Genomic DNA, 13901 nt, shown 5'->3' on the forward strand with positions numbered 1-13901 from the left:
TAAAAGACACTAATATCACAGTTTCTATCCACTCCATTTGTCCTACCTGCTCCATAAGACTTCTGAAAACAGAGAGAAGCATAGAAGAAATGCTAAGAGGGACCAGGAAGTAACACCGTGGTGTGCTGGGGCTGTAAAAACAAGCTCTTCCCTCAAACACAAGAAGCAGTCACCATTCTTACTTTAGTCCATCTCATCATTTCAGTAACCAGAATTATAAAACTCTTAAGACAGAAGATTGTGAGTAGGGAGAGAAAGAACAGAGAAAAGAGAAGGGTGGGGGGTGGGGGGAAGAGGAGAGGAGAGGACAGAAGGACAAAGATCCAGGTAGAGCAGAGAGGTCTTAGCTCTGAGATGTTTACCTTGAAGGGTTCTGGTCTCTAGAGCAAAGGATGGCATGTTGTTAGCCAATCTAGTGAGTATTTTAGACTTTGTGAGCAGGATAGTTTCTGTCACACCTACTTAGCTCTACCATTGTGTCACAAATCAGCCACAGACGTGACAGAAGCAGATAAGCATGGCTCTGTCACTATAAAACATTTACTTTCAAACACAAGCAATGGTTTGGTCGCCAATCTCTGCCTGGCCTAGCTACTGATGGGTTAGCCAAATGTCCTCTTAACTTCACATGTTCTTATCTGCCTAAAAAAACTAGAAGCAGTTATTACAATGCAGCATGTATCATTTATGGAAATTCATGGAGGTCTTTTTCAACTGTCACCACATGTGTTTAAGGAATTCGTGGCAGGGGCCACACGGGGTCAGGGATGTTAAGAGCCTATGAGGAAAACAGCTGTCAAAAGGTTACACTGCTCAAAATGTCACTGCCCCAGTGCTGCAAAGGAAGAGGACTTACCATGTCACCACCCAACAAAGCTGCCCATAGACAGAGAACAAGATAAACTAGGAAATTCACCACAACAGTGACTCTAACTCTTTCTATTTCCTCTTTGCATTAGGCAGATATGCATGCATACACACAGAGACACGCACACATGTACAAACACACCTACAGATTTGTATGGAACACAAAAGTAAAGCAAAAAGAAAAGAACGGCTTCTCACCACCACTTCTATTTTGAAAATTCAATCAATGCTTCCAGGTAAGACCTTTCTTGCCTAAATATACAAACATTTAAAAAGCAAAGGAGCTATTTTCCAACAGTTAAGGTGAAGCAAGCAATGAAGAGCTTCAGTCCTAACAGATCCCTCTCGCTCTTGTTCACGCCCTTGTTCATTTCATAGGTGATCCTTCCCACAGCTCAACAATGGCACCACTTAGTTCCTCCATCTGGGGCTCACAGGATGCTTGGCACCCAATAAGTCAGTCTGTGGTCTCTCCCAATTCCTGCAGTCTATCTCCTAATTCAACTTCGGTCTGGAACAGACTGAAAAGACACAGCCCTATTACAGCTGTTGGATAGGAAACAGTAAAAGATAAAAACTTGGTTTAAAGTCACTGTGGTTAATAAATGACCAAAGTCTGATTCAGCCAGTTTAAAGGCAGCCTTAACAACATGGAACTAAACTAGCACAAGGAAGGAAGCAAGGTGAATAGCTCAGGGATTACACAGGGCAGGGTGAGATAATGCCCAACAGTGAGACAAAGAACAGCTGGTGACCAAGCCAAGTAAGTTCGATAACATGCTCACTCACCAGACGAAAGGGCACAATGCTTAGTTACTTTGCTCCCGACTGTATTTCTAATTTACTACAATTCAGTGAGCTATTTAGTTAATGGCATATTTAATAAATATTATAGGTCACTTTTTCTGGGCGAGGATAAAAAAGGTCTCTACTATTCTTCTAGAACTTTCTAAAGTACTTTTTGGGGAAAAGGTCATGAGAAAAAGATTCCAATGTAAATTCCATGGTTTAAAGAGGGATGTGACATGTAATGACCAAGTATCTTCTCAAAATGGGTGATAGGCAAACAGGAGATTCTCCCAAGGAATGTATATAACCTGAGACCTAAACGACAAGACGGGACAAACATGAAAATTTGAAGAAAGTCCATTCCAGACAAAGGCAAAAGCCCAAGGCAAGACTAAGCACGTCATGTTCAGAACATAGAAAGTCAAACCAGTACGGTTACAGTGTAAGGAGAAAGGAAGTAATTATATTAGGGAAGTAGGCCAAATCATGGCCACAGAAAACCTACCAGGCTAGGGTTAGAGGTGTTCATCTAATGTAGTGGTGGTGAAGAATTCATAGCTTTATCAACACTGACATGACTTACATTTCTAAAAGGTGTCCAGTCAAGGGAGCAGAATAAGCTATCAGGATATAAAAACATGCACAATGAGACCAATACAGGTTTCTTAAAAAATCAGGGACGAGATAACTCCCAATAAGACCAGGATAACTGCAGTGAAAACTGAAAGTGGATAAAAGAGTATATATGGTATAAGAAACCCCACTTTGGCTGGGCCTGAGGAGTGAAAGAAAGGCATCTAGAAATGATGTCCAGTGGTTATGTGGACAACAGAGCCGGAGGTGAGAGCTTCCTGGCGAACCCTACTGGGATCTCAAGTAAACAAGACAGGGTCGGGGCAAAGGGGAGAAGGAAAATACAGGCCTATGGGATGCTGCCAACAGCTATGCAAATGAACTTAGATGACCATTATCATGAGAAACTTCTCAGTGATACCGATGAAATCAGTGTGTCTTGGAAAGAGGCCATGATCGGGGGCTTGGGTGAGGGGTGATCCCCAGGCTCTTTCCTATGTGCTATTCTCCCACAAGTCAAAGCATGTTCCACACAGCCTTAACCCTCACCACTTGCTCCAGAATTTCACCAAGTCTCATCTGGTCAATGTCAAGGGGTAAGAGCCTTTCTCTCAGCATTACAAATGGGGCCTCACTAGTCTATTACAACAGTAGCAACCAGAACTGCATGGCTACAGAAACAGAGTGAGCTATCAGACAGGCAGTGACTTATAAGCAAGTGGGGCAGAAAGCTCTGAGAAGGTGAGTAAGCCAGAGAGCTGATTCATGGTTTGAGGCTGAAGTAACTGGGGAAATGGCAGTGCCTTTCACCTATATGGGAAAGCAGCAGATCCCTGCGTAAAACTCCCATGTTCTACTTGGTAAGTTTGATGCTTTTTATGCATCCAAGTAGGTGCGAAGAGACACTTACAGAGCTGGGGTTCAACACGGTATCAGGCATGCCAGCAAGCTAAAAAAGGGACACGTGGAAGGAACGGGTAACACGGACACCAGGAGATAATTAGGGAAAATGTCCCTGAGAACTAAGAAGGGATGAGTCCAGTGCATAAGTGGAGGGGAGAGAGCTTTCATGAGAATTTGGTATTCATTACAACAGCTCAAAGACAAATAATCTACAGATAACATTCCAAGGACATGAGAGTAAGGAATCCACGCACTACACTGATTGCATCCACTCTTTTGTGAGACGTGAGGCAAAACCATTGACTTCAAATGCCCTGAAGCTTGGAGTCAGAGGATGTGCGTCCCACGGTGAAAACATACTCAAGTTCACTTTGGCTGGTATACTTTCCTAACTAACCTTCAGGATAAATTCTAGTTACACTTGGCCTTCACACTCATACAAACCCATGCCACAATAACAAAGCCGCTTAGCTAGCTATGCAAGTGTCACCATCTAGTGGTTGAAACTACATACCAATTTTAAAATGTTGGGAGCGACTATACCCTTTACCCTTTACCTTAGGAAGACAAATCCGAGTTAGAAATAAGTCTACAAAAAAAAAAAATTGAAGAAAGTAACTTCTAAAAAGCTTAGCATTATTATAAACCAATACCATAAAAATCCTAATACATAATATCTCACACACATTTATTTTAGTGCAATATAACTTGTTCTGAAATCTTTCAATAACCTTTAAGATGTATGTCATCATTTATATATGAGGAAACCTGAAATTGGTAGAGAAGTTAATGACCTGCCCAAAATTTATCCAGAGAGAAATGATAATTACAGTAAGATCTGAACAGAGGTAAAATTACTTCAATGTCCACACTTGTAACCATTATAGTCAACTGCCCATCTAAAAAGCATCAGGCATCCTTAGGGCTGGACACAGAAGGAGGCCTTTTGTCATGAAGAATCATTAATACTATGAAGAGAAAATTCAAGTGGCAAAATAAGTCTAAAGCAGTCTTGCCACCATCAAACAGGCAGTAGAAGACGGTATCGAAGAATGAAGCCTTCTCTGGGGGAGAGATGACAGTAACGTATTTGGACAAGACCAGATTAATGTGTTCAAACAATGCTACATGCGCAATAAAGCTCAGTGAGGAAATAGGAATTTAAAAAACAAGAGAAACTCACAGGGACATAAAAACAAGTAACTTAGTATGTAAAGTGACTTGAAGACAGCAGAAATACCAAAAGGAAAAACAAAGGGCTGTGAAAGGGAAAAGAAGGAAGGAGGGAGGGAGGAGGGAGGGAGGGAGGGAGGGAGGAGGGAGGGAGGGCAGGTGGGCCAGCAGGCGGGCAGGCCTCAGAGTGCTGCTGCCCAGCAGCCTGCCTACCAGAGAGAGCGGAGAACAACTGGTGTGCAGAAATCTGAAGGGCAGGAAAACACACTGGACAAGGTCCTCACACAATTATAAAAGAATTACAGGGATGAGAGGCCGGGAGACAGCTCAGTTGGGAAAATGCTTGTTTTGAGTAAGTCTGGTTCCACACTCACACAGACAAATATGCATGCACAGCCACACACAAACATATACACGCATACACATACTGTTGGGGAAAAAAAGGCCAGTGTAGCTCAAGGACATGCTAAGGATAAAGGTGACTGACAGGGAGAAGCTGGGTTGTGTGGCTGCTTCTCACTTCAATTTCACTGCTGCTCCTTACATTGCATATCATTCAACGTAATCCAATTACATTCAATATCTTCAGGCATTTTTCAAACCACTAATTCTACCTTTGTTTGGTTTTAAATAGCCAAATTACTTAATTCTACTAGATCCCTTTAATTCTGTTTACTTTCCAAAAGCTATGTATACATTATTCTGAAACAAATGCTAACAGAAAAGAAAAAACTTCATGATCCTAACGTAAGCCTCTGACGGAGCTGATTTTAGTGGCATGACTCAGGGGTTTACAACACAGGCAGAAACCATGAGCGACTTTGTTATCTCTGAGGTTGTTATCTTTCCTTGACCACAGAGCATCCTAAGGGACTGTCCTGGCAGGAACCAATGGCCTTTTCCTCCTCACACTTGTGCAGTTCTGAGAAAAGGCAACGCAACGGTGTTAATGAACTGTAACAGGAGCTGACGGAGAGCTCTAAAGACAGTTCAGTAGATATTTTAAAAGTAATCTTATAAATGAAAAACTTAACATTGGTTTCTTGTAAAACACAATCTGCAAAATTCTCCAAGAGAAAACCCCCTTTTTTTTAATTTATTTATTTTATGTATGTCAGTACACTGTAGCTATCTTCAGACACACAAGAAGAGGGCATTGGATCCCATTACAGATGTTTGTGGGCTACCATGTGGTTGCTGGGAATTGAACTCAGGACCTCTGGAAGAGCAATCAGTGCTTTTAACCACTGAGCCATCTCTCCAGCCCCAAGAGAAAACCCTTTATGCCTAAAACACCACAAACAACAATACGCACACTAGCATTACACTATTATGATCTTAGCTGATGTTAGTAAGGCACGAGAGCTCATGCCTAGATTCCCAACACTCAGCAGACTGAAGAAGTACTGACCTGAGCTGGAGATCAGGATCCTGGCCATGTGCAACCCAGTCCCTAAAACCAAAAGCTGAGCTTGGTGGCACACACTTTTCCCCCCAGCTCTTGGGACAGAGGCAGGCAGATCTCAATGAGTTTGAGGGCATGTTCTAGGGCAGTTCAAGCTATATATACACAATGAAGCCCTGTCTCAAAGCAAACAAACAAAGTTACACTTCCATAAGGATCTATAAGTAACTAATGCTTGCTAGAAGAGGTAAAGACATTTTCTTTAGTAACATAGCCACTAAAGTAACCCATGTGCCTATAGCCATCCACCCCATGCACCCATGGAAACCCTAATGAAATTCACTGGGTCAGCAAAGGGTGGAGGGAAGAGAGGCCGCAGGAAGGGGACTATGACCACAATACATTACATACACTATTTACACATAGGACAATGAAGACAATGAAACCCATTAGTATGTATAGTTAATACATGATAATAAAAGGTTTAGTCTAGGCATACAGAATACATCAACTTTAATACAGACAGGACATTTGTCAATGTAAAAAGTTACACTAGAATAGTGGATGGTGGCACCTGCCAATGACCACAGCGCTCAGGAGGGACAACCAAGATCACAAGTCCCAACAGCCTGAGCTCCATAAGACCTTGGCACCTTGTCTCAAACACTGAAAAGACAAAAAAATAAAAAATCTTTCCTACTCAAGATTTCTTCTATTAACGTATATTCCATACTTAGACTTTACTAGGCTAGGGGTGTAGCCTGCTTAGGAAAGGGCTTCACCAGCACTGCTGCACCAGATAAAGCTAGACTCAGTGGCTCACACCTGTAATCCTCGTCCTTGGGAGGTAAAGACAGGAGGGCCAAAAGGTTGAGGACAACCTGGGTTGTAGGAGCCGGTTTTCAAGAGACTGTCTCTTACAGGCACCACTAATTAAGTAATTAATTAATTAAGGTCCATTTTTATTGTCCTCTAATCTTGTTTTCCAGCTATGAAACATTTGTCTGTTCTCCATTGACTTGTGAAGACATTTCATTCCCATGGAAATATCTAAACAAGGTAAAGAGAAAGGAACTAGGAAATCAAGGGGAAATAAGGGAAGAAACAGGTCCATTTGTAGAAATTTAGCTAGGGCAGGGCTATGAATAAAAGATGCTATTATCAAGTTCCTGTGTACCCACCACATTTACAAAAGTACTTAAGAATCAACGGTAAGTGGTACAGCAGCATGGCTCTGTAATCCCAGCACTACACAGACTAAGGTGGGGAGGGCAGGTGAGCTCAGCTAAGCTACACAGCAAGACTCTGTCACAAACAGAAGAAAACCCAATGAGAAAGTGAGAGGACAGTGAGTGACAATGTCACCTCCCTAGACGAACATCAGAGAGTAAAATAAAGCACTGTATAGATCTTAATAGAACTATTACAAAATGGCAGTTTTGCAGATGTCTTTTTGACAAATGAAATCAGATATTTAAAACATGAATCTGTGCTGACTAGTTTTATATCAACTTGACACGACAGTAGTTTTCAAAGAGGGAACCTCACTTGAGAACACATACCCACCAGACTGGCCAGTGGGAGAGCCTGTGGTACATATTTTCTTGACTGATGTTTGATGTGGAAGGGCCCAGATCACTATGGGTGGTGCCACCCCTAGGTTGACGATACAAGAGAGCAGGCTGGGCAAGCCAGGAGGAGCAAGCCAGTAAGCAGCACCCTCCATAGTATGGTGTCTGCTTCAGCTCCTGCCTCCAGGTTCCTGTGTGGAGTGGCTGCCCTGACTTTCCTCAATGATGGACTGTTACCTGGAAGAGCAAGAAGAAATAAGCCCATTCCTTCCCAAGTTGCTTTTGGTCATGGCGTTTCATCACAGCAACAGAAACCCTACCTAAGACAACAGATGATTCCATTAGAGATCATGAACCAGAGAAAGTACACTGTCCTCCACTTATAAAAAGAAAAAAGAAAAGAAAAAAATTCTGGGGCTGGAGAGATAGCTCCGCAGTTAAGAGCACTGTCTGAGAGTCCAACTCCCAACAACCACATGCCCTCTTCTGGCATGCAGACATACACGCAGATAGAGCACTCACACATAAAGTAAAGAAAATCTTTTTTAAAAGCCCAAAAGCACACCGTTTGTTTTCAGCCAGCTGAGCCCCTTCATCCTTCAGCTGCTGGCTCCTCTGTTTACAGCCCTCCTGCAGGGTTTCCTTCCTCCGTTTGCTGGCCTGAAGCCAGTTCCCATCCTCGTTCTCAGCTGCATCCTTCTCATCAGCTGCTTCTGCTTCAAACTGCTGGGACGTGGCCTTGGATACCTTCTCGCCAATTCTCCTCTTCCACCCAAAGGAAGCCATTCTGTAAGATTTCAGAAACATAAACTGCAATGAACGTATTCTCATGAGCAGGCGGACGCAGACTACCAGGAGACTCTCAGCGCCTACCTGTGGGCTGAGGTAACAATCACCGAGGACTACTAATTTCAAAGGTGACATCTGGACACTACTGCTAACCTCATCTCCTAATGGGAGTGCTGTGCTCCTGCAGACAAACTCTGAATCCCAACAGGCCCCTGCCAATTCATAAAAACACATGATATGGTGACGCTTGCTCAGAAACACATCAGATGTGGCTGAGAGGAAGCAGACAGTGAAGAAAAACAAGACTGTTTCTTCAAGAATGAACAAATGGGAGAAGGGATGGGACTCGGGGGAAAGAAAGGTGGCAACCCAGACCTTAGGTTAAGAGACTGACAAGACAAAATGGAGCCTAGTGTGCTCTTCTCACTCCTGACTTTAAAACAACACTGAAAGACTACCATATAAAAGACTAAATCACAATACAGACTAGACAGCCAACAGTACAAATAAGCCACTCCTGGATTCTAGTTGTCTTCATAATAGTAGGATTGAACTTCAAAAAACCTTTTCCTTTAAGAACAGCAATGTATTTGCTATGAAACTATATAATACCAACGAATTCTTTCAAAGTCACTAACAATAAGAAGTGGCATGGAGCGGATGACAGAGCTCACTTCAAGTCACTGAGGAAGCTGGGAGACAAGCATGGACAACTCGTTGTGCCTCTTCTCCTTTCACAAACCCTGAAAGCCTCCTTAATAGAAGTTTTTTATGCTTTGAGTGGTTTTTCTTGTCTTTTCGAAACAAGACCTACTATTTATACATACAGCTGTCCTGAAACTCAGAATTATAGCTCAGAGTGGACTCATTATCCTCCTACCTCAGTCTCCCCTATGCTAAAATTACAAGGGTGTGCCACTGCACCTGACTGCAAGAGAGTTTTTAGGAGGTTTAAATACTTAATGACTCAACACAACTATTGGGAAAGTCAAAAAAAAAAAAAACATAAAATGGCTTTGTGGGCCTAGTGTGATAGGTGAACGTTGGAAAAGGAAGAGTAGCCGATAGAACAAGGCAGACACTGGAAGTCTTCAATAGTACTTAGCAATAAGACTAAGAAACCCAGTCATTCATGAACTACACAGCTGGGCTTTAAGATACATGAGAACCCCTACGATTGGGTATAATATCCTAGATGCTGTGTGCATTCAGGAGCATGTAAGGTTTTATCTGTTCTTAAAGGAGTCTGTAACCCTGAAGAGAAAGCAATAAGCTCAGGTCTTTTTGAAATCATCCGACAACAGGCATTATGAGAAGGAGGAAGTAGGGAAGACAGCAGTAAGAGTCAGGCAACACCAAGTTCATCACTCATGCACATGGCTGCAGCGGAGTACAAGTTCCAGGAAGAGAACAGCAACATGTGAGGGTGGCTATCAGTCCCTCCCACAGACAACCCCAAGGTCCTACCATAATTGAGGAATTATAGGTCACAGGCCTGTCACTAAACAAGAGAAAATGTAACAGATCACAGCAATCACAGAGTATCAATCACAGGCTGATATAGGTGAACCATGTGCTCTCCAGAGAGCAGTGAGTTTTGGGAAATCCTGGGTACAAAGTAGAGTATAAATTGTGCTACAGAATGAGGGCTATGGAAGATTCCTCCTTGGCCTCATCATAACACGAGGAAATGTATTTCCTCTGTCTCAAAAATTACTATATACATATGTGTGTATGTGTATGTGTGTGTGTAAACATATAGATACATATATATGTGTGTGTGTATACGTATATATGGATGTATATATACATATATGTGTGTGTTTATATATATACATATATAAATCCATCATCCCAGGGGAAAACAAGGAGGTAAAATGACAGTATGGCTACTATGGACCACAAATCCAGAGGCATAGAGTGAAGACAGTCTGGGAAAATGGATGCTCAGAATGCCTTCAAAGGATACTAGGATACAAGAGGAGGAGGAAGAAGAGGAAAGAAGAGGTGGCAGCTCTCTTGTACTTATGTCCCTAAAGGCAGTGAGAACGTGGGACTTGCATTCTACATGACTAACGTGGGGCATCAGACAATGTAGCAGATCTATTAATAACAGAAAACCTGGTTTGCTTACTGACGGCAAGTTCATTTTAAATCACTGGAAAAATCCGTCAGTCATGGGGAAAGGATAAGCTGAGAACAATAAGGCAATGGAAGTTAACAAACCGCTGAGATCCCCACCACTCCCCACCTCCCAAGCTGAGCCACGGCTGTCTAGTGCTGAGGACACATAAGGAAGGGTTAAGTCTGAGATGGTGGCCTCTGCCTCACACCGCTGCCCTCTGAAGCTTGTGTCCTTGTCCTCCACATTTCTAAAGTTTCTGAGCAGAGTCCAAACAAAACTAGGGATTTCATGTTCCCAAATTTCACATTAGTAGGAAAAGTAGGTTATAGCCATCTACTCAACATAAAGGAAAAAAATAAATAAATGTATGCATCTGAGAAAGATGAAAAAAATCTAACAAGTCTTTGTGGAGATTAGAAACGACATAATAATGAAGAAACAGCAAGCAGTATCAAGGGCCTACTAAAGTGAAAAAGCAGGAATTTGTTACCAGTTTATAATACCAAGTTTATATTTTCTCCCAAACTGCCTGTGGACAAGGAGACTGAACTCAGTTACAATACCGGTAAGTGCTATCAAGCGTGATCCAATGACCTGTCAGACAAATGCACACTAGTGTCTTCATGAAAGTGAGCTTTAGAGAATAGAAGTTGGCCAGGATTAAAAGAGGGAAGACTCCTGGCATGTGTGAACATCTTCCCCAGGGAAAATGTAATGCTCTGATCTGATTCGGAATCTGAAATGCTACTGGGGAGAAAATACAGACAATAGTCAATTAATGATTCTGGACTCCCCTTTTCGGTGATTAAAATGTCCTAAAATAAATTGGTATGATGGCACGATTTTGTGAACATCAATAACGGTTACTGAGTCATACAATCTATTAGGAGGAGTTGTATAACACGCCACTTACATCTCAACTGAACTGTTTTCATCTTACGCTATGAGTTCTTGTGCCTCTAGGTTGTGCTTGTAATTAGTACTCACTAAAACCGCTTGCAGAAGGAGCTTTCGTTGATCTGTACTTGGATGGATAAGGCGCCAAGCTTCTTTCCAACCGGGTAACATATCAAGTGGGTAAATCACAATTGTAAAGGTTTCGTGCTAACTCTCATCTGGAGTTAAAAGTCTACATGCTCTACAGAATTGATGAGTGGCATTAAGATTCTAAACATGTGCGATGCTCTCCACCGCAACCGCTCGACTTGACACTTTACCGGGCCATAAATAAGCTGGGTGCTTGCCACAGAGTTTAAAACGTCCTCTTGAACTGACTGCGTGAGAGGATGCGGCCACCCAAGATGGAAAAACACCGGCAGGAGGTAGGAGAGATGAATCCGCAGGTGAAGAACGAGAGAAACGGATTCCCTTAAAATGCTACCCGAGGAGAATACAGGATTCAAAACTGGCCCCTGCCTCGGCTGCAATAAAAATGAGCTCCGGCCATAGCAGCTCCTCCGGCGGCCGGGCCGGCAGCCAGAACCCTGCCAGCGCGCCCCGTGCCCAGGACGGAGGCACGCCCCAGGGCTCTGTGGACCTCACCGGGCCACCCTCGGCCCTCTCTCCCGCACGCAGCAACCCTCAGCCCTGTCTACCGCCTACCCGCAGCCAGTTACCTGAAAACACTCCGTGGTGCCGTGTTTACATTCCACGTGCCCTTTGACACCGGAAACGGAAACTATTCTGTCGGGATTCTAATCTGCCTTGCCTGCCTGCGCTTCCCGATTCTTTATTTAAAAAAAAAAGCATGAAATCATCCTGGGACGTTCTAAAGTCCAGCAAAGCGGACAGAAGAAAAGAAGACTTTCTTACCCGCCAGCGCCCTTCTGCAAGACCACTAATCCCAGAAGTCACTGCGGCGCCCTAGGGACTATGGGATTTGTAATAAAGGCACCAGACGAAGCGCCCTCTAACTGCAGCCGGGAATGGAGTCCCGGGCTTGAGGTTGTGCTTTGCAATACACACAGTCCTCGGGTAAATAAATGGCTTACCGCCTAGTCTGACAGGCCTAGCCCTGAAGGTCTGTTAGATGCAGAAGAGGCGGGGAGAAAACTGAGCTGAAATAAGTGCAAAGGGGAGCTGTGCTGGCTTGTTTTTGTCAACTTGACACAAACATATTCTTAGCTATAAAACAGGGAATCTTAACTGAGAAAATGCCTGTAGGGAAATCTATGCGGGCATTGTCTTGATGAATGATTGATGTGGGAGAACCCAACCCATTAGAGGCGGTGCCACACCCTAGGCAGGTGGTCTGGCCCAAAGAGAAGCTAACTGAACAAGCCTTAAAAAGGACCAATTACTGCCCTGCTTGAGTTTCTACCTTGATTTCCTTCTATAAAGTGGAACTAGACGCTGATATAAACCCTTTCCTCCCCGAGTTGACTTTGGTCATGGTGTTTTATCCCAGCAACAGAAACCTTAAGCAAGAGCCGATCAGGGAGGATTGGGCTGAACTGCAAGCTTCCTGTGATCCACCGCAGAGCCTGAAAGTAGCACCTGTCACTTCTTACAAGTAAATTAGCAGGCTGATGTTAACACTGGGACACACTGAGGGAACTGAAAACTCCTTAAATTTATCCACATAGCTGTGCTACACAAAGCCAAGATCGATTTATGGAGACCACGCATGTCTTACTGGCTAGTTATTTGTTGAGGTAAACTGATAAATTATTTCTCCACTGGTAAAATGAGCCAATTCAAGCCAGATTAAAATATATACAATTGCAGGTTTATTAAGAAGCTGCTCTCCGGCAGGTGAGTTCAATGGCCCCAAGGAAGGAGGCCAGAAAAGGGAGAGAAGAGGAAGAGAAAGAGAGCCCTCAGGCTAAGACAAGGGGGCAGGGGAGATGGGGAGGGAGAAAACAAAATGGGTTATATAGCAAAGATCCTCTGGGGGAAGGGAGTCCAGGCCCTGTGCTGAAAATTCAGGATGGGGGGGGGCAGTTATACTAGGGGCCGAGGGATGCTGGGAGAACCTGGAGGCAAGGTCTGCTTTGGTATGTAAAATATACACCTGAGTTGTTTGTTCCTGGGTCTGAAACCAAACAGAAACATGGTAGGATGCTGAGATACCATTAGTAATACTCCCCTCCCCACCTCCCCCACCCCACCCCACCCCCCACCACACACACACACACACACATAACGTCACCAAAAGGACTACTAACTTCTTTCTCTCCAAAATGTCAAATAGTCCCTGAAGGGAAACTCTTACCCAACGCTGACATTAAAATCACTGATGCTGATCCCGAGCGATGGCTTACTGCTCTTGTAGAGGACCTGGGTTCAGGTCCAACACTCAACGTAGAGACTCAAAACATCTGTGACTCCAGTTACAGGAGAACTGCTGCCCTCTTCTGACACCCACAGATACCAAGTGTGAAAGGCCCTTCCATACCCAAAACTCGTACATATTGCCATTTTTCACAAAAGTGAACATTGGTGCTGGCTGTTAAAACGCCACAGTGATAGAGCGGCTACGTGGATTTGAAGTAATGATGGCAAACTCTAATGGTAGTGATGTAGTCCTCTGTCACACCATTACAGTGAAACTCTGGAACACAAGTTTCTCCCGAGGTGAGACCTGGCTATGTCACCTAGCAAGAGTCCCAATTTCCAGACTCACTTTAATAAGCCAAGTATCACTGCTTCATCAAGGGCATTTCTAAACGATGGCATTCATATTTCTATGATACCAAGTGCTTTT

At 43.5% G+C, this 13901-nt stretch overlaps 1 protein-coding gene across 4 annotated transcripts in view; it reads right to left on the bottom strand.

Moving 5' to 3' along the window:
- The window catches only part of Ttc33 (tetratricopeptide repeat domain 33), a 37244-nt gene extending 25201 nt beyond the window's left edge, over positions 1-12043 (bottom strand). Inside the window, exons 1-2 of one of the 4 annotated variants that reach the window (XM_021183158.3) lie at positions 12008-12043; positions 7847-8068 (exon numbers count right to left, since the gene is read on the bottom strand). In XM_021183158.3, coding sequence (XP_021038817.1) covers positions 7847-8067 — 221 coding nt within the window. In that variant the 5' untranslated portion in view covers position 8068; positions 12008-12043. The other 3 variants (XM_021183157.3, XM_021183159.3, XM_021183160.3) reach the window with 3 other exon arrangements.
- Positions 12044-13901: the final 1858 nt, after the last annotated feature.

This window comes from Mus caroli, unplaced genomic scaffold, assembly GCF_978045245.1.
Source record: "Mus caroli unplaced genomic scaffold, Mus_caroli_1 scaffold_16, whole genome shotgun sequence".
Taxonomy (NCBI): Eukaryota; Metazoa; Chordata; class Mammalia; order Rodentia; family Muridae; genus Mus; species Mus caroli.